The 18,898-nt window shown below is 40.4% G+C and overlaps 1 protein-coding gene across 4 annotated transcripts in view; it reads right to left on the bottom strand.

Moving 5' to 3' along the window:
* The window catches only part of HEATR5B (HEAT repeat containing 5B), an 86,654-nt gene that overhangs the window by 22,427 nt on the left and 45,329 nt on the right, over window positions 1-18,898 (bottom strand). For all 4 annotated transcript variants that reach the window (XM_067562669.1, XM_067562666.1, XM_067562668.1 and 1 more), the window contains 6 exons: window positions 14,954-15,098; window positions 13,279-13,518; window positions 9,228-9,479; window positions 7,523-7,704; window positions 4,727-4,795; window positions 387-566 (listed from right to left, as the gene is read on the bottom strand). In XM_067562669.1, the coding sequence (XP_067418770.1) occupies window positions 387-566; window positions 4,727-4,795; window positions 7,523-7,704; window positions 9,228-9,479; window positions 13,279-13,518; window positions 14,954-15,098 (1,068 nt within the window). The remainder of the gene's footprint in view (window positions 1-386; window positions 567-4,726; window positions 4,796-7,522; window positions 7,705-9,227; window positions 9,480-13,278; window positions 13,519-14,953; window positions 15,099-18,898) is intronic.

Here is an 18,898-nt window from a genome sequence, read left to right as displayed (position 1 = left end):
AACAGCTCATCCTTGAATTTTGTTTTTAAATTAACAGGTAGGGACATGGGAAGGAAATCAACATCTGACATTCTGTGGGGACTTGGGTGTGCACAACGGGAGGGTTGGGGGAAAGGTGGAGCAGTGGGGCAGCTGTGGGGAGGAGAGAATAGAAGCAGTATGAGTAACGTGAATAACTGGATAGAGAGAAATTTAAGCACTGCAGAGACAGGCGTGGAGGAGTGAGGAGAACCAAAGGCCTGGAGAGAGTGGGAGGAAGTCAGAGTAGCTGACGAAGATGGAAGGTTTAGGGCTGGCTGACCTGCTGGCTAACAGGATGAGAAGCTGCAGCTATGCTACAGTGACTATTCTGAAGTATAAAGTAAATATTAATGCTGAATATTTACCTCAGCCCAGGCTTTCAGGACTGCCAGTTTTTCCATAGTAATGGCACTCTCTCGATATGGCTGGCTGGAAGACCCCTTTCCTGCTTGCACTTTGTCCAGAGAAGAGACAAGGAGATTGTGAACTCGGCGAAGATCATTCAGGTCACTTACAACCCCACTTCCTATCCATGTGCTGCATACCTAAGCAAGAAAATTTAAAATCATTCTCAGAAATCTTTTGGAAAGATTCATATATCTGCTCAAACAAGCACAGGTTTTTATGCAAAGTTAAAATCTTTCCATAACATACCCTAATAGCCCCCTTTGACAAGCAACAGTTGAGCTAAGATTTCCCTTTTCCTGATAATCTAAGATTTGCTTAAGTCAAAAGATATGAGCATTAAGATGGGGTGTGCTGAGCTGACGGCATCTGCAATTTATAATGTAGATATCTGTAAAATATGCCATGCAATATTAAACAGAGATATTTGTGTTTATTTATGAACCACAGTAACTAGTAGAAACAATGACATTTTTACTCTGTTCTTGGATATGTCAGCCCTATCATGCAAAATACAATTTTTTCATCACATTTGTTTTGAATTGCATACTGGATACTAGCCGCTTTAAAGGTGACCTGGTAATAGCATTTTTTTTTTAAATCTAGCAATTGTAAAATTATGGACTAAATGTCCCCAAAAATCACAAGAATAAGAGGGTCTTTCAAACACACTAGCAACTTAAAACTTCTTTTCTGTTTCAAGTTTTTTTGTTTTAAAAGGTCCTTTTATTCATAGGTTACCCTGTCTGTAAAACGTTTTTCTCTCAGAAACATGTCCTATAAAAGCCAATAAAACATTTTTGGGGAGTATGAATGTTTGGGTTATTTAAAAGAACTTAAACAGATCCCTTAAGATTTAGACATCACAAAGACCACCAGTTCCCAGCATTCATCGTCTTAAATGTTGTTTTATTGTTCGTTCTTCGAGTTTGAAGATGACCATGACATCACTGATTGGGTTAGTTTCTGTGAACACATGAGTGGCTGATCAGGCCAATTTAAGCTTTGAACTGGCTGTGACACACTAACAAAAGATGCCCTTATGGTTACTTGATTAACAGCGGACATGCTGCAGTTGTGAGATTTACGCTGCTGGTGCTTGCGCTCTCCTTCAGTAGTTCTCCTCTGCTCACAAACTCCAGTATGGATGAGACTTCGCCAGGTAGAACAATCCTGAATGAGATCTTCCCAAAACTCTGGGTCAGTGCTGAAATGCCTCAAGGATATGTTGAAACATTTCTTTTGGCCTGCGCTTTCCCTCCTTTAGCTCACCATAAAAGATCTTCTTTGGCAGTTGTGCTTATCTAACATATTGGTGACATGGCCTGCCCATCTCATCTGTGATTTCGTCAGCAGAGTATGGGAGCTTGGAATACCTGCCCGTATGAGAACCCCAGTATCTGGAGCCTTGTCTTGCCATCTTATCCTCATCAGTTTCCTCAGACAGCCCATTTGAAAGTAATTCAGCTTCAAACATGGCATCTGTACACCGTCCAGGTTTCGCATGCATACATCAAAGTTGGCAACATGATGGCTTTGTAGATCTTCAGTTTTGTCTGTTGACTAATGCACTCTGCACTCCCACACATTTGCATATAGTCTGGCAAAGGCCACACTTGCTCCTCTTAAATACAATCACACCCTCAAAGCTCTAACACCCCAGAATAGAGCCCATTTATAGGGGGTTCAGAAAACCCTAAAAAAGGTAAAGCTTTCCAGTGGAGATAATGTCTGTGACAAGTCTTGAGACACTTACTAGCTCTGTCTAAACTGAGCTGAATAATGCAGCTTTCCCCAACTTCTTCCTGGAGAGACAAGAGCAGTGAACTGGGGAAATTTTCCAGTATATACTCCTGCAAAATGATAAGATAACCACGGGAGACAGATTCTCTCTCTTTATGACACCCAGTGCCACCTAGGAGATGGGAAAGCAGTTTTCCTTCAACTTTAATTACTGAGTCAAAAGGCACCTAACTACCTCCTCTGCCCAACAACATCTTCACCTTGACAGGTTCCCCAGACAAGTTGAAGGGAAGAAGTGTCGCTATGCTTCTTCCCAAGGAATGGAATCTTCCACTCCTCTGCAAGGGCCGTTTTACAGTGTAATTTTTACACCTCTATGTCATATAGTGGAAGTGACAGCAAAATAGTCACACGCACACATGAACATGAGAGGTACGCACAGTAGAATCTTAATCCACTCCATTGTAAGCAGTGGCAGCAGACTCCCCCCTCACACGGAGAGAAGGCAGTGGAAGAATTTTGTGCATCTCCTTCTGCAATAAGGCAAATGACATCATCTCCCCTGGACAATAGCAATTCTTTGATCCCAGTGGGACTGTAAAGGGGGGAAGGGGAGGGAAGAGACAGATTAATGAGGCTCAAATTTAAAAAAAAATCTCTCTCTCTCTCTCTTTCTGTATGCTTTCTGGTGCAGTTGGTCAAAAAAAAAAGGGGGGGGGGGGTGGAAAGGGACAAAAAAATAGTCATTTTATTGTCTGTGTTTCTTTTAAGTTTTCCTGACCAGCTTTACTTGCAGGTGAAATTCTAGGGTGGTGGGGCTCATTCAAAAGAAACTCCCCATAAGCTCTCAGCCTTGGAGCAGTGAGTCCTTCAGGGCATATACAATACCTGTCTTCGACAGGAATAGGGAAGACTTCTATAAAACCTACTTATAACAAATTCACAAGACATTAGAGGGAGATGTAATATAAATGCTAACGAAAGGACATCTTCCTCCTACCTGACAAACAGCAACCCCATTGCAGCACTACAAAAAGAAAGTAAAAACCACAGTCCAATGCAGTTCATATAGGCTCATCTCCCTTCTAGACACAGAATATAAATTTCTCACAAAGGTAATCCCCAATCACCTAATGCTGCTAATGTGCCAGTGCCAAAACATCCCAATCAAATGGGAGTAAAATGGGGAAGACAAGGTTTGGACAATGTAAAAAGGGTTTTAAATGTTTCCACACAAACTCTGCAAACTATTTGCTTATCCTAGCACTGAACGGAGAAGAAACTTTTAATAGGGTGAAACGGACATAGGTACATGTGGAATCAGTATGAGATTCACATCTTGAGTTTAAGCCCTATATCTGATGATAAATCATCATTACCTCAAATTATCTAATTAAAGATATCTATTTCTCAACAGCTCTGTTAGCCCTACAGCCACTAAAGTATACAGCACTATATGCAAGTCCAATTTGCAATTATGATTAGTAGCAAAGTATTGTTGAAGTTGGGCTACAGTGAACAAGAAGCTGGATACGAATCAACAGTGTGCCCTGTTTCAACAGTGCGCCCTGTTTGCCAAGAAGGCTAATGGCATATTGGGCTGCATTAATAAGAGCATTATCAGCAGATCGAGAGAAGTGATTATTCCCTTCTATTCGGCATTGGTGAAGCCTCATTTGGAGTATTGTGTCCACTTTTGGGCCCTCCACCACAGAAAGGATGCGGACAAATTGGAGAGAGTCCAGGGAAGGGCAACAAAAATAATTAGGGGGCTAGGGCACATGACTTATGAGGAAAACTATGCTTGTTTAATCTACAGAAGAGAAGAGCGAAGGGGGATTTGATAGCAGCCTTCAACTACTTGAAGGGGGATTCCAGAGAGGATGGAGGTAGGTCGTTCTCAGTGGTGGCAGATGAGAGAACAAGGAACAATGGTCTCAAATTGAGGTAGGGGAGGTCTAGGTTGGATATTAGGAAAAACTTTTTCACTAAGAGGATGGTGAAGCACTGGAATGGATTACCTAGGGAGGTGGTGGAATCTCCATCCTTAGAGGGCTTTAAGGCCCAGCTTGATAAAGCCCTGGCTGGGAAGATTTGGGGTTGGTTCCTCTTTGAGCAGAGAGTTGGACGAGATGACCTCCTGAGATGCTTTTAACCCTAATATTCTTTGATTCTAAGTGTCTACTATCCCTAATAATGGCCCAGGACCCTTCACTTAAATACAGATATCAATAAAGTTATAAACCAGTATTTACATGTAGCTATTTACTACTGATTGCTGAAAGGCAAAATAAAAAGATTTCTTAATGTAATGCCCCCAAAATGATTTCTGCACTACTGAACAACAAAATATATTACCTGAAGCCTCTTACAATACTCCTAATGAATAAAGTTACATAATAAGTTTCCATATTTTCCAGTACTGGGGGTATTTACTCCTATTTTTTCCCCCTCACTCTTTTCCTAAAAACAAGAAAAAAAATCACACACACACACTTTTTAAAAGCATGAAATATATCAAGCTTTTACTACACAGTCTTAATGTTTCTCTCTCTACCTGGCAGGCTTTTGCTGTTATGTCAGAAGGGGTATCTTGGGAAAAAGCTGGTCTTAGAGCAGCTCCAACCTATGTAAAAAGAAAAAGAATCTGATTAAATGAGGCTTATACACACAAAATGTATAGAGAATAAGAGTGCTAGATCTGGCATCAAAACTACATCATCAGTTATCCTTATTTTATATAACCCAGTGAAATTTGTAATACTATGCCTTTTTTTTTTTTTTTTTTTAAAGAAAAAAGCCTCTTGTACTACACCTTTCCTGTTCTTCCTTACAACAGTGTCTTCTCATATTACTGAGAATCATTCACATAAAAAATGTTAAATCATGAAACTATTATAAGCATTGTTAATTATCATGGAGTTATTCCCATATCATTTACAGCTATCTGCACTATTATTATTTTCCATGTCCTTCATTTGGGATCCATAGTAGTGTTTTATTGCTATACTGTAGATGCACTTAAAATCTTCTACCATTTGAGAGATATTATCAATGCTACTGCTAGTCCTCATTTTAACTATAATTATCTATCAAACCAATAGGATCTTTCAAAATAGAAAAAAAATTAAGTGCAACCACTGTAGATGTCCATGATTCTTTACACGTAGTTTAAACAGGTCCCTTTAGCAGGGAGCTTATAGTCTACCCTTGGTCAATTACTGCTGCGTCTAAGGTTCTGTGGATGCCAACACTATACATGAGGATGGGTGGAATCAGTCAGCTGAGCCAAGCAGCTGTGGACAGAGTTAGAAGTGATGTCTTGCTTGGCCAAGTTGGATAATCAAAATTTTCAAAGGGCTTCACTGAAATCACCTAAAATTCAGTGTGAAACAGTGCTCAGACACTGGGCTGTGGTAGTATCTCCCCACAATTTGGATACACTGCTGCAGGGCCCTGCATTGCCCCAGAGAAACTGATAATCTCAGTGCCCTGCATGGAGTCTCAACTCAAGTTTCCTCAAGACAGTCTGAACCCTTTTCATGGCTGGATTTGCACTGAATTGACAGGAATTAGCATGAGGGCATGAGAACTTTTAGACATTTCTTCTGCGACTGGATTGTTCATGGCAACATCCGTGAGCAAATCTCACAGGCTAAGACAATCAAGAGTCTCTCTCAGGCACAGCATGAATTGTGTAGTCTATCAGGGACATTATTCAATTGAATTCTGAACATTTATAGTCACTGAGTCACTTTTCTATTTTGAGAAGGAAAGGCAGAGAGAACAGAATACAAAAAATACAACAAAAGCCATCTCAGAGTTTGATGTGCCAGTGAACTGCTTTGACTGGTTATGCAGGCTTGGAGGTTTAGAGCAAAAACAGTGCTGTCAGTGGAATGTGAGATGAGCATAAAACCCAGGATACATCAATATGGAGGCAGAACTTGGACCAAAGCATGGTAGGGTATTCTGAATGACGGAAAAGGATAAGTGGACTCAAAGCGCTGGATGCACCTACAACTCAGCACTATCCTCAAGAAGAAAGGTCTCAAGGAGCACAAAAACATCCCAATCAAGAATGAAAGGAGACAAAGACTTAAAAGTACTGATTACCTTCCATTCTAGCAGGAGCTGCCATCCCACAACTGAATTTTGTTATCTTTTTAAAGGAGCAAAACAATAACTACCAACAATGGAGCACTGCAAAAAGTTATGGGAAAGGGTCTAAGTAGTAAAGCTCCACAGCTGAAGAGCTGGTTGCAATCCCAATAGAACAGACCACTGGAGCATGGAGGATAATATAAGCAGCTCAGCAGATGTGGTATGAAATTGCCCAACTGGAATCAACACCTTCGAACTCAGAGAGGTTTCTTCAGAGAACAATTCCTTTTATTTGGGTATGAGCAGATCTCCGGTGATCTTTGTGATAGCAGTTTCATTGGAGCGAAGAAACCAGAAGGCAGATAGAAATGGATTAAGTAGGCAGAAAAAAAATCTCAAAGAAACCAAAACAAACAGCACTATCAGGAAAAACTGTGAAACTGACCAACCAAAATCCTGATCCAGCAAACATTTATATATGTGCTTAAATTTTGCATTAAAGTCAACGGAACAAGGTGTGTGTAAATGTTTGCAGGATCAATTGACTATATAAGCAAAGTGCTAACAAATGCACAAAGGAAATAAATAGAAAAAACAAAGGAAAAATATAATCTCTTCCAGATACAAGTAAATTCAGACTGAAAATGATTTTTAAATTGGCTGTATCCTTTTAACCCTCACAACACTCCTGTGAAGTAGGGGTTCAGTGTCATTCCCATTTTAAGAATCAAGAAAATGAGGCACAGGGTTTGAGGGATTTAACCAACCTCACACAACTAGTCAGTGGTACCTAAGAATAATAAACTCAGATCTCCTAACTTCCATTCCTGTGCTTTCACAGATTTCTGGCCTAATTTACAGAACAGGGGCACATTCATTAATCCCTGAGAAAAACAGATTTATTAGTTTCAATCTGGAATAGAATCAAAGTGCTTTTTTCAAATTACTAATTCTGCCAGTGAAATAGCCATTACTGTTGCCAAAATATAAATGTACATCCTAATATTTGGATTTCAAGGATCAGTGGCTATTGATTTTTTGGAACTTTTGCCAGTCACTAAATTATAATAAATACGTGAAGGAGATACAGAAATAATTTTGAAGGGGTAAATAAAATGGTGTCTGTAGTACATTCTCTCACACGCTACATTCCTTCACAAATCATTTAAAATTACAAACTGTTCTCAAAACTGACACTGGCATATAGACAGAAATATACAATATCCTAAACATATAAAGAAGGTCTCACATTAGCCTGATACTGTTCCAGTATCACGTGACCTGGAAACTCCGGCTCAGGAACTGATGCAAATTTCTTGATAATGTCTTCAAGTGCCTGGAGACCAGCCATCCGCAGCTGGTTGCTGTGATCAGTTGCAGCCATGAATGCCATACGGATAAGGTCGGAGAGATGGAGCACTAAAAGGTCATCTCAAAATAAAAATAATAAAGCCATTAACTAAGTTAAAGATATCCAATCGATGTCAATATCCAGACACTTGTAACTTTACACAAGTTTCTAACAGGAAGCTTATGTTATAGTGTATAAATTTCACCCAATCTTGGGGGAAAAAATGCTGCATATTTTGATAAAAAATTATTTAACTGAATACACTTTTCTTTTGATTATTAATATAAATGATCACTTCATATGTCTGAAATGCTGGTTGTGAATAACTACGTGTTATGAATTTGAAGCACAGTAAAAGAAAAGGTCATGAGAAAAAATTTCTCTGAATGCTAAAATACTTCACGTCTGCTGAGAACATTTTGCAAAACCAGATTTAATGACTTCTTCCTCATAGCCACGGAAAACCTCAGATGTAATTGCTGCTACAGTCCTATGCCTGCAGTGACCCCTGCTGATACAGGAATATCTGATCAGTTCTAAAACTCAGTACTGTAGCCAGCCACTGAGAACTGCAGATAATAATAATATTTATTTGGATGCAAAGGAGGTGATGCTCCCACCTCTTGGTGACAAACAGATGGATCTAGACAATGGGTAACAGAAATCTGTGTGAAGACTGCAAGGAATAAATGAAAATAATCCAGAAATCAGCAACATTCTGTGGGGATTTTTCTTCATTTGTTCTTCTTAGCATCTTGGCTTTTAATGCCAGATATTGTAAGTAATTATTTTTAAAAAATGAATTCCCTTAATTTATAAAATGTGATACCAAAAAGGATTAATAAAAATCAACAAAAAAGGAGTAAAACCTACAGATGTTGCTTTCAAGACTCAAGATTTTAAAATAGTTTGTAACTGGTCAGCAGGAATATTTGTGAAGAATATAATGTTAGGAAACATCAGGAATACTTTGGGATTACAGACAGATAAAATGCTACATGACTGTTGAAGTCCATCCAAAATGTGAAAGTGGTAATTTACCAATTTTGAAAATGAAGAGTAGATTAGTATTCTATAAAAGGTTTTAAAAAAACCCACCAACTGCAACATTCACACAGATGTAAACAAACCCTCCACCTACCCCTCTCCACACCATTTCCCCTCCCCCAAAGAAATCTTATGGCTCTTCTCTTTAAAAATGCTAATTTCTATTTAAATTCATCAGTTCATGGATGTCTAAAAGATCTGTATGTTGATGATGCTGAAGTTGGAATTATTGTTTTCATTACAATGTGATGGGATGCAATGTGGTGTTTTGTACTTTCATACATGTTAAGAACGTAAGGAGACTTACTTATTGAGGTGTGGGATCTGTCAGTGAAACTGGTGAATGTCAGATGTGGTGATGAAGACATGTTAAAGGAGGATACCTTAACTGGACATTTCTTTGCTTTTAATAGTTTGCATGAATATATGCTCCCCTTACTCAAGCTTAACTGTTATTTAACAAAGTTTTCTCTTTGTGGGTATCTAATTCCCTTAATATTTCTCCTTAGAGTTAAGTTTAATGAAAAACAAAAACACATGTAAATCCTTTAATTACTTTTAGGATTTCTGAGTTTGGCTGAACGAGCCATAGCCAGATCGAAGTGAGCCTTGTTCGCATTCTCACACAGCATGATAATTCGACACAAGCAATCAGCAGCAAATACACGAGTGGCCCAGCGAGGAGCTACAGAAGGCTTCGATTTATCCTCTTCACCCAGAGTGGTAAACATTGTGTCGTCATCCATCTCATCTTTCTTCTCCAATTCTTCATCCTTTCTTCCTCCCAAAGGAGCTGCAGTGCTCATGTCTAAAACCGAAAGACAGTCATAAAAGTTAGCAATTCCACTGTGAGTAGTATTTTTCAGAAAGAATTTACAATGTGAAGTTGTCAATCTTACAATCCGTTCAAAATTAAAATGGAGACTAACTTTTCCATAGAAATTATGGCATTTAGAAATGGAGATGGGCACAGTAAAGGTATGTCAGTAAGGAAAGAAGTTTTTCGCTTCAGCATACTAAGATTATCCTTCATCTTTCTGAAAGAAAAGAAAATGATATTCTTATATCTCTAGCTCTCTGAAGGTATCTATTGCAAAAGATCCACACTCCTGGGTTCTGTAGCATAGAAATTTAAGCTGTTAAATTGTCAGTGCAGAGAATAGGGATGTTACCTACCCATAAAGGCCAGCAATCTAACTCTCATTCCTTTTTCCAGTAAAACATAAAATGTATATTAAATGAAAACAAAATAAGAGGCTAACATTGCAGAAAGGTAGGTAGGCAATCTATTATAGCACCACACACAAACGTGTTTTGAGAACAAGCATGACAGGTACTGAAAATAATTTTCTTTTCTCCAAATTTGATTACTGTAATAGATCCCCAGTTCAGGAAATGAACAAAGCTTCAGGTATCTCAATAAAAAGACTATTAGCTAGAACTTGATATGCAAAACCTCGATGTCCAGTTCTCAGAACATCAAAATGACAAGGGATTATACAAAAGCTACCACAGTAACAAGAAACTTATCTGAGGGATAAACTCAATTGAGTCATGCCATTCCTAAAAATGTAATACACTTAGGCTGCAGAAGAGTTGGGACATTCTAGGGCAAGAAAGGTTGTGCAGTACTGTTAAACCAAACGTGAATTCATAGCATACTTTGCTAAAGCATGCCAGAAAATACGTGTGGCTGACCTGAAAAACTTCTGTTTAAGGAGCAGTTTGAGTGCGGTGCACATGCCAATACATCTCGGACCAAAGAGATCTCAAAATAAATTTGAAGTTGCGGGCTTGCTGAAGAGTAGCAGTGAGAAATGCATTTAGACAGAGTTCTCTTGGAGACTGTTTGGCCTACTGTACAAGTGTCAATTAAAAGAGAAAGTTGAATGGATATTTTACAGACTTTAAAATCTATTCCAGATAAAATGAGAGAGAACCTTTTAACATCAGCCCATTAAATAAAACCCATTAAAACCAACTACAGTAGGGACGTGGGTGTGGGAAAAATGTTAGAAGGATAACTGATTTGTAAGTAGAAATCTGATAACACCTTTGGAAGGGCTCTTGGATAAATCCATAGCTCCACATTGTACTTATATAAAATAGTGTATGGAGAGGAGTAACCAGAGGCTGATTCACACCAGTATTGCAAGCTGAAGTCAGGAATAAAATCTTCCAGGAAGGAATTTTGAGTGAACCAGTGAGTAACTCAAAAGGAGGTTTAATCAAGGTAGCAAACACCACATTAATAACTCACAACACCTTATAACAGAAAGATTCAGATGCAAGTAACACTCTTCCTTCTGCATAAACCTGATAGCTAACAGCTGAACAGTAACTTATGTATATTCAGCATGTTAGTGGAAAGTTAAAATAGCAATAATATGGACTTTGTAGGGAAAAGTCTATAGCCCAGACTGAAGCAGATGAATGTGATAATTAACCATTTGGGGAGGTTGGGTGGAATTGTTTGTTGTTGTTGAAGTGATCCATGTGAGCTTTTCCACACCAGAATGCAGAAAGCAAAAAACTTTCCCCTATTGAAAATTATATGCCTTTCTCATAGGTTCCTTATGAATAGCTAGAATGATTTCAAACTACCCTGAGACATCACATTTCTCAATTTCAACCCTCACAAGCACAATCTTAACAGGGATAGAGAGACTAGATCTGCATGTAGAGAGGTATCCTACTACATTTTGAGTGATCAAATGTAATAAAAAATCCACACCCACTGGATCAGCTACAGCCATCTCCAATAGAACTAAATGTAAATATTGCACTAAGGAGTGCGCTGGATCAATTAACTTCTGGTCCCACCCAAAATGTAGAAACTACTGAGTTGGGAGATCTAGCTACAACACACCAGTGCAAGACACTATTAAATTATTTCTTTCAGTGAAGACAAGAACTGTTCATGAGCCACTGGATTTTAACAAGAGCACAATTAAAACATTCAGTTGCATTTATATTGTGAGATAATGTTTTAACTATGTCAGAGGACCATTCTATGGTAAATGGGTTCTTAAACAAGATACTTTCTACTACATGATATATATTTGGTTTTCTTAAGCTTCTTGCATATCCCCTAATATAAAAGATAATGAAATGAAGTTTCATATGATGGGGTATTTTTTCCCCTCACGGTATGAAGAAGGCATCCATTGCTGGTGTGGTCATTAAGGATTTCCTTGGCAGAGAACAGATAACTGTGTTAAGAGGTTCAGCAAAGATACCTCTTCTCACTGTGTCCCATTCAAGAAAGATTTGCTCCATTAACCCTAACCCAAAGAAGCTAAGCTCATCCGTAACTGTATTAGCCTGCCCTTTCAGGTAAATGGGAAACAATAGTGTCCCATAGTACCATATCTACAGAGACTTTGGACACTAGAGGAGAAAAGCTGTCATTCCCTGCTTATTTATGTATAATCTTAGAGCCTGACTGCCTGTTTGAACAGGAACCATCTTTAGGGATACCAATCCCTAAGGATCATCTTCATTTTCAGGACATCTACAGTAGCTGCCATTAAGAAGTCAGACTTTGGCAACAAACATTACACAGCGGCATTTGAAATAACTTTTCCCATACTCTGAACAGGAAATAACTGTCAAGTAGTAATGTTTTAATTGTGACCACTATATGTGAAGACTGGATTCCTATGAACACCAAGTGTGCTGAGTTTGGACATTTTCTGTAAGAATATATAGGCACAGATTTTATAGCCACCCCTGATCTCATCTGGTTTGTCCCAATACATCTGAGGCAACAGTCAGATCTGTCTGCAAATGACACTTTATAACTCAACTTGGAACAACTCTTTAAGCCTCTAGATTACTTCTCTGCCTGCCTGAAAACTAAGGAAGAAAAAGAACAAAAATTTTATACAGTGAGACAGATCCTTCAGCTGACGTAAATCAGCAAAGCCCATGTAGCCCAGCTGAGGATCCAGCCCAGTATCATAAAATCAAAAATCTAACTAGGGCTCCATGAGGTGCCAAGCTCATTCAGTATCACAAAGTAAAACATCAATCTTAAGTGTAAATAAAATAAATAAGATTACAAATCACTGAAGGCACACAAATGAAATAGAAACAAAGAAAACATGTTTCCGATCACAAATTGTGAAATGATATAGGTAAATTTAGTGTAGGGCAGAAGGAGCAAAAGCTGGAGAATCCCTTTGCTATCAGCAGTAAAGGAAGAAACTGAGGTTATATATCCAAGGTAGCCATTACACTCTTTAGGAGAAGCATTTTAATAGTTCAAAATTATAAGGTACAGGAATTGTTGCTAGTCAATTGCCAAAAGAAAAGACCAGGAAAGCGGGTTACCTATTGTAAAACTCGCCCTTTAAGAAATACCTATGTATACAATAACAGATTTACTTTAAAGCGTGTGTGTGCGCGTGCGCACGTGCATGGACTACTCAAAATTGATCATGATATTTGCCATTTTCTCTTTCTGAACAAGCTAAATATTACAATCCAAAGTATAGGTGATAAAACTTAACATGGATACCTATCCCAGTCAATATAATGAGCTCTACAAATAAATTAACTCTAAGATATAATGTCTTTTAATATGAATGTTGTCAAACGCTTACCACTGGAGGCTGCTAGGACATCCTTACATAGCATTAGCCAGTGGGAAAGTTTTTCCACTGCCAGGGAAGAGAGCATATGTCCCAAGGTATCATGAATATCAGAACACAACTTTCGATCAGTCTCCCGATCTAACATTCCAAAAAGAACTCCCTCGAGGCCGGTCTCTGTTATATTAACTCGTTGATGTCGGCAATGAATGTCCCGTCGAGAACCAACTCCTGGTGCAAAAGGGTTAATATCTGTAAAATGAGAGACTAGTTTTCCAATAAGAAATTGAATCATATTTGTGCCCTGAAATCAGGACAATAGCAGCATTAGAAAAGGACATTCGGATTCACTTTTAGTTGCATAGATCATAAACACAAAAGCATTACTACAATTTGTTGTCAATAAACTCTAACATAGTTTAATATATTAAACTTTTTAGGAGTTAGATTCTATGAAATACTGAGCATCTTCCATGAATTGATAAACACTCTCAGTTACCATTAAAGTAAATGGGAGTTGACAGCAACCAACACTTTGCAGGAAATGCTTGGCATCTAGCAGCGTTGGACCCTGAAGAATCTCTTCTGAGTTAAGTCTTAATTGGGTGACACAATACTAGAATGCATATTATTCTGTGGGAGAGTGGAAAAATTGTTTGTTTGATATCCCTTGAAAGAAGGCAAAATCAGCACCAGATTAAATTTAAAAAAAAACAAACAATTGAAAAATCACTAAGTATATAACAACCAGGAGACAATTACATACTTAGTATGGAAGGCTTCTGGATACTGTATTTTTTCCTGACCATTCAAACAAATGAGTAGGAATCATAACTCATTTGAGCATCCGCATCATCAGGATTAAATTATATATGTAAGGATTGGGCCAATTGGGAAATCTGATTGGCTAGTAGGATATTGCTAACAGATCATTATGCCCTGTGACCGGCTCTATCAGGCCTTTTCTGCCCCTTGGTACAGGCATTGGTGCCCTAACAACCCTACTTATAGAAAACCTACTCAGACCCCGGTTACCAACAAGACTTAATCCTCCAGATGCCTACAAGAGCCAGGAGGACGCACTGACCAATCATGCGCCAGCAAGTCAGTTAAGGCTTGCCTGTGCTTCTCAGGGCAGAGGTAGCGGAAGGGTGAGAGTGGGCCAGAGCTGTTGCTCCTCTGTGCTAGCCCAGAACCCCAGGGCCAGTCAGGGCCTTGCCCTCAAGCACAACAATTAAAAGCTTGCCTTTGAAGTTGTTTAAAGACACATACAGACAAATCCTGAGATTATTTTTATTCAGCTGTTTTAGACTGACCCTGAGTTTATAGCACAGGCCACTTGGATCTGAGCAGATGGCAGTAATTTGTGGAATGAGTCAGGGAGCACCTGCAGTGTCATTCTTGGCCCCACAGGAAGCACTGTGAGGCAGCCTCACCTGTGACATGCCCATTTTCAAAACCAGCAAAATTAAGGGAGAAGAACAAATGGTAAGACAGAATAATGTATTTTTGGGGAAAATTCCATTTCTAATTTGTTCTTAATATTTAATAGGCCACAGTTACTGTCTTTACTTCTAGCTGGAAGGACAGAAATGGCAACAAACTCCAAGAGAGGATGGGTTTTGTTTGCTTTTTTCTTAAAAAACACACAAAATATTAGACAAGGACACATGCAGGTAACACTTACTGATGCCACTGTTCTCTTTGTCACCTCCATTTTTTGCTAAGCTCATGGCATATTCACATACTTCTGCTGCTTCCCTTTGTGCAAGCTGCCGCAAGCATGCTACTGCAGCACGACGGAGCAATAAGTGAGAACTGCACAAGTGAACCTGCAATCAGAGCCATCGTAAACTGGTAAATTGCTGTGCCTTTATTTAACTGAATCAAAACTGCTAGTGATTAACAACAGCCTCTTGCGCAGCTAAATAAAGTGTAGGTCACATAAACCATTACAAAAGTAGTGTTGCATTTGCACAGAAAGTTAGAATACAAGAAGCCATTTGGCTGGTAATGTGAATTAAAATGGATAAGTCCCTTAACTTACTGAAAGGGGTGCCGCTAACTAAACCCAAACATGATCACTTTCTTTGGAAATGAATCTCTACCTATCAAGACCTGCTTACTGCATTTGCGCACAGAGCTTGATCATCTTGCTCCTGGAGAATCAGCTTGTTTAATTTTTTTCTGAGCTTAATAGAGTGAGAAATTCTGTTCTATTTCCCTCTGTTTCCATAAAGCAACCATTCCCCTGCAGCATTCAAAACTCTAAAGAGTTTAATTAGAGGAAGAATATGCGTACAGGTTACAAGCGGGGTGTTTTAAAAGCCTCTCAGCATGTCACCCCATCTTCCAAATGGAAGCACAAGTGGATATTTAAAAAAGCAAAATTGAGAAATCTTATTAACAAAGTTTGTTAATAAAGTTTTTAAAATGTGAAACACAAATTAAGCTTCAGACTGTAAAAGTGAAGCCAATCAGCATAACTCTAGAGCCCCTACAAGGAACTCTGGAAAATCACTTAGCTTTTCTCCCATTTCTGCTCTGAGATGAACAGACCACACTTTCACAAATGCTCAGCACTCAGCAGCTGCAATTGTTCTCAGATGTTTATTTGAAAATCTGGGCACTTTATTTGGGTGCTGAAATGGGAGGCGACTGTGACAAAGTGTTGGGCAACCGCACCTATTTTATCCCACGGGTGGGTGGCTGAAAGCCCTCCCCCAACTTAAGGGGAGGAGCTACTAGACCCAGGGTTCAAATGAAAGCGAGGGACAAAAAATGATAAAATAGGAATGGGCATGAGGGTTATAGGCTCAAAATCAGGAATCCAGAAGGGGACACTGAGCAGAGAACCACAGATAGCGCCCACAGATCCTCAAAGGTGTCTAAGGAGCCAGCGGACACAGTCCAGAGGAATTCTGTCCAGATGCGTGAGCTAAGGGAGGAGCAGACATAGGCCCCACAGTCACAGAGCATCTCCCCATCCAGCATCCTCCTCCTGGTGTTATAGATGGCCACCGTGGAGGAGCATCTGGATGAGGAAGTCTCGCGACTTTGTGGGGACAAGGATAGGGTGTGCGTATATCAGGAGGTGCAGATAAAAGTGCAGCCAGAACTTAAGAAGATAGTTCTGGAGGAGCCAGAAAAAGGGTTGCAACTTGGCACACTCCAGGTAGATGTGTGCTAGGGTCTCCCTGATGCCACAGAAAGGGCAGATGTCAGGGACGGGGTGGACCATGCCAGGTACACGCCCATGCTCATGGCTCTGTGGAGGAGCTGCCAGCTGATATCCCCGACGGGCTATGGGAACAAAGTGAAATACAGACTGGCCCATTGAAGTTCCTCACCCTCCACAGGTGGAAGAAGGTCCTCCACTTAGTGTCAGGGTGGGACACATGGGTGAGGAAATGGAATGGATGGAGTAAGTGCATGTACAGCTGATGTCTAGGCTGTTGTTCTGCAGTGAACTGGCTGCAAGTCACATAGCCATCTCAGGGTATGCAGAGGGCGCAGCCAGGGGGGCTCACAGGGCAGGAGCCTAATGAAAAGATCCAGGAGGGCCAGAGGTGAGCGGGAAGCACTTTCCCAAAAGAACCACCCAAGGAAGACCTAAGAAGCGGGCAATAAGGCTGCCCTCACCTCTTGAAGTATGTGCAAGGGATTTGAGGGGTGGAGAGCCCCATGTGCTGGCCGAAGTGCCAGGGGATCCATCCAGTTCCCTTGGTCAGTCCAGGAGGTCTCCGATACCATGGTTCCTGCCAGGACCAACCTCTGGCACACAGAGGAGGACTCTGCCACCTGCACACCAAGCTGGGGATTGTGTAGCAGGGGCTCCACAAGATGTGCCCCCTGGGCAGCCACCACAAACCTGGTCACTGAAACCAGCTTCCAGGTCCGGAGGAGGTCCTGGTCTCACGGAAGACCACTCAGATGAAGATAAAAGCTGCTGTTGAATCGGAGTCCTCGGAAGCGGTGAAGGAAGGTGTTTGCCAACATGCTTCATGTCAGAGTACCTGCACCATAAAGGAGTTTCTGCAGGGTCTAGAGGCGGAAGACAGAGACCTGACTGTGGAGGCAGAGCAGGCCCTGTCCTCCCTCCTCCAGGGGAAGACTCAAACCACCCTCTCCCCGAGAACCAGTTCATTCCTGGCCAAAAGAATTCCAGAGCTAACCTCTGGAGGCAAGCCAGGATATCCGGGGCCACGTTCAGGGTGTTGAACCACTACCAAAGCATGGACAGGACCAACTGGTTGAGGACCAGCACCCTCTCCTGCAGAGAAAGGCACCAGAGCAATCCTGTCTGCCTCCACAGCCGCTCAGCCACTTGCCCTCCAAATCTTGGCAGTTCTCCGATGGAGAGGGGTGGGTGATGGAAAGGTAAGGGCCCAGATAGAGCACAGACCCATGCTCCACCAAATGGCTTGAAGCGCGGGTGGAAGGAAGCTCATCTGCCACCTGTCCCCAGTTGATCCAGGTGAAGGAGACCACTGAGTAGATGGCCTGGCAGGCCTCCATCTGCACCAGGCCACTTGGGTCCTGGACCATGAGGAGCACGTCATCGGCGTACACTGACAAAACCACCTGCAACTCCGGCTCTGGGAGGAAGGCCAGCATGGCCAACCCACAGCAGGAAGGGTCTGGCCAAGGATGCTGCTGGGCAACAGCAGCAGAGTCAACAAAAAGGTCTCTGAGCTATTTGTGGACTTGATCAGAGGCAGGAGCAAGGTGGCTCTGCCACCGGGGCCTCTTTGGAAAATCTGGTCATTTACTTAGGATGCGTAAATGTGAGTTGTTGGGTGCGGAGCCCTTTAGAAAATCTCACTAAAAGGGCACAAACAAGCACTTCTCACAACATATACACTTGAAAATAAAGTTGATTATTTCCATAGCTGGTGTAACCACCTGGCTAAAATGTGATAACAGTCGTGACACTGGAACCACAAGGCCTAAAATTTAACTCTAGACCAGTTTACATCATGCTTTAACATTAGTTACAATCTCTGAATACTAGGATCCTGTATTTTGCTAGTGACTACCAACACTAGTTGAATCACTCATGACAACTGTTATTAAAACCTTCTATTTTCAAGTCTAAACCAAAGTTTACACCATGCATGTCAGTAAGTGCTTCTCAACATGAGAGCTTTCAGATTTCTGTGCTAAGTAATGTTTGCTTCTAATCTGTTTTGAATCACCTCGAGTACAAGTAAATATTTTTCTTCCAAAAGAATTCTGCTAGCTCCCAACTTTTCTTGAGAGGAAGTAGCTGTACAGGGTATGCTTTCCACAAGGGAGAAGATAAAGAGTGCTCTTTTAGAAACTAATCTTGAGTTACCCTAGGGGCATATTTTTTTAATAAGCTGAATACACATTCGCTTTTTCTCTTTTAGATTGCTATGAGGATGGAAATTACTCTCCCAAATGAAAGGTCACATAGTGTATAAAATATTTAACACCAGGCCTTTATTTCATCTATGAATGTCTGAAGTTTTCAATCTTGAAAAGGAGACTTTAAGGAATCCTCTAAGTATCATCCTGTAGTTTTTTCAATAAACAGAGAACTTTGGGACTTTTAATTACTGGAAAGATTATTCTGTGCTTTTAGTTTTAAAAAAGATGATGATGTATA

The sequence above is a fragment of the Emydura macquarii genome, unplaced genomic scaffold (genome assembly GCF_026122565.2).
Source record: "Emydura macquarii macquarii isolate MOO-44397 ecotype Brisbane River unplaced genomic scaffold, CSIRO-AGI_Emac_v2 contig_2457, whole genome shotgun sequence".
NCBI classification, from domain to species: domain Eukaryota; kingdom Metazoa; phylum Chordata; order Testudines; family Chelidae; genus Emydura; species Emydura macquarii.
This window is presented reverse-complemented; position numbering and strand designations above follow the sequence as displayed.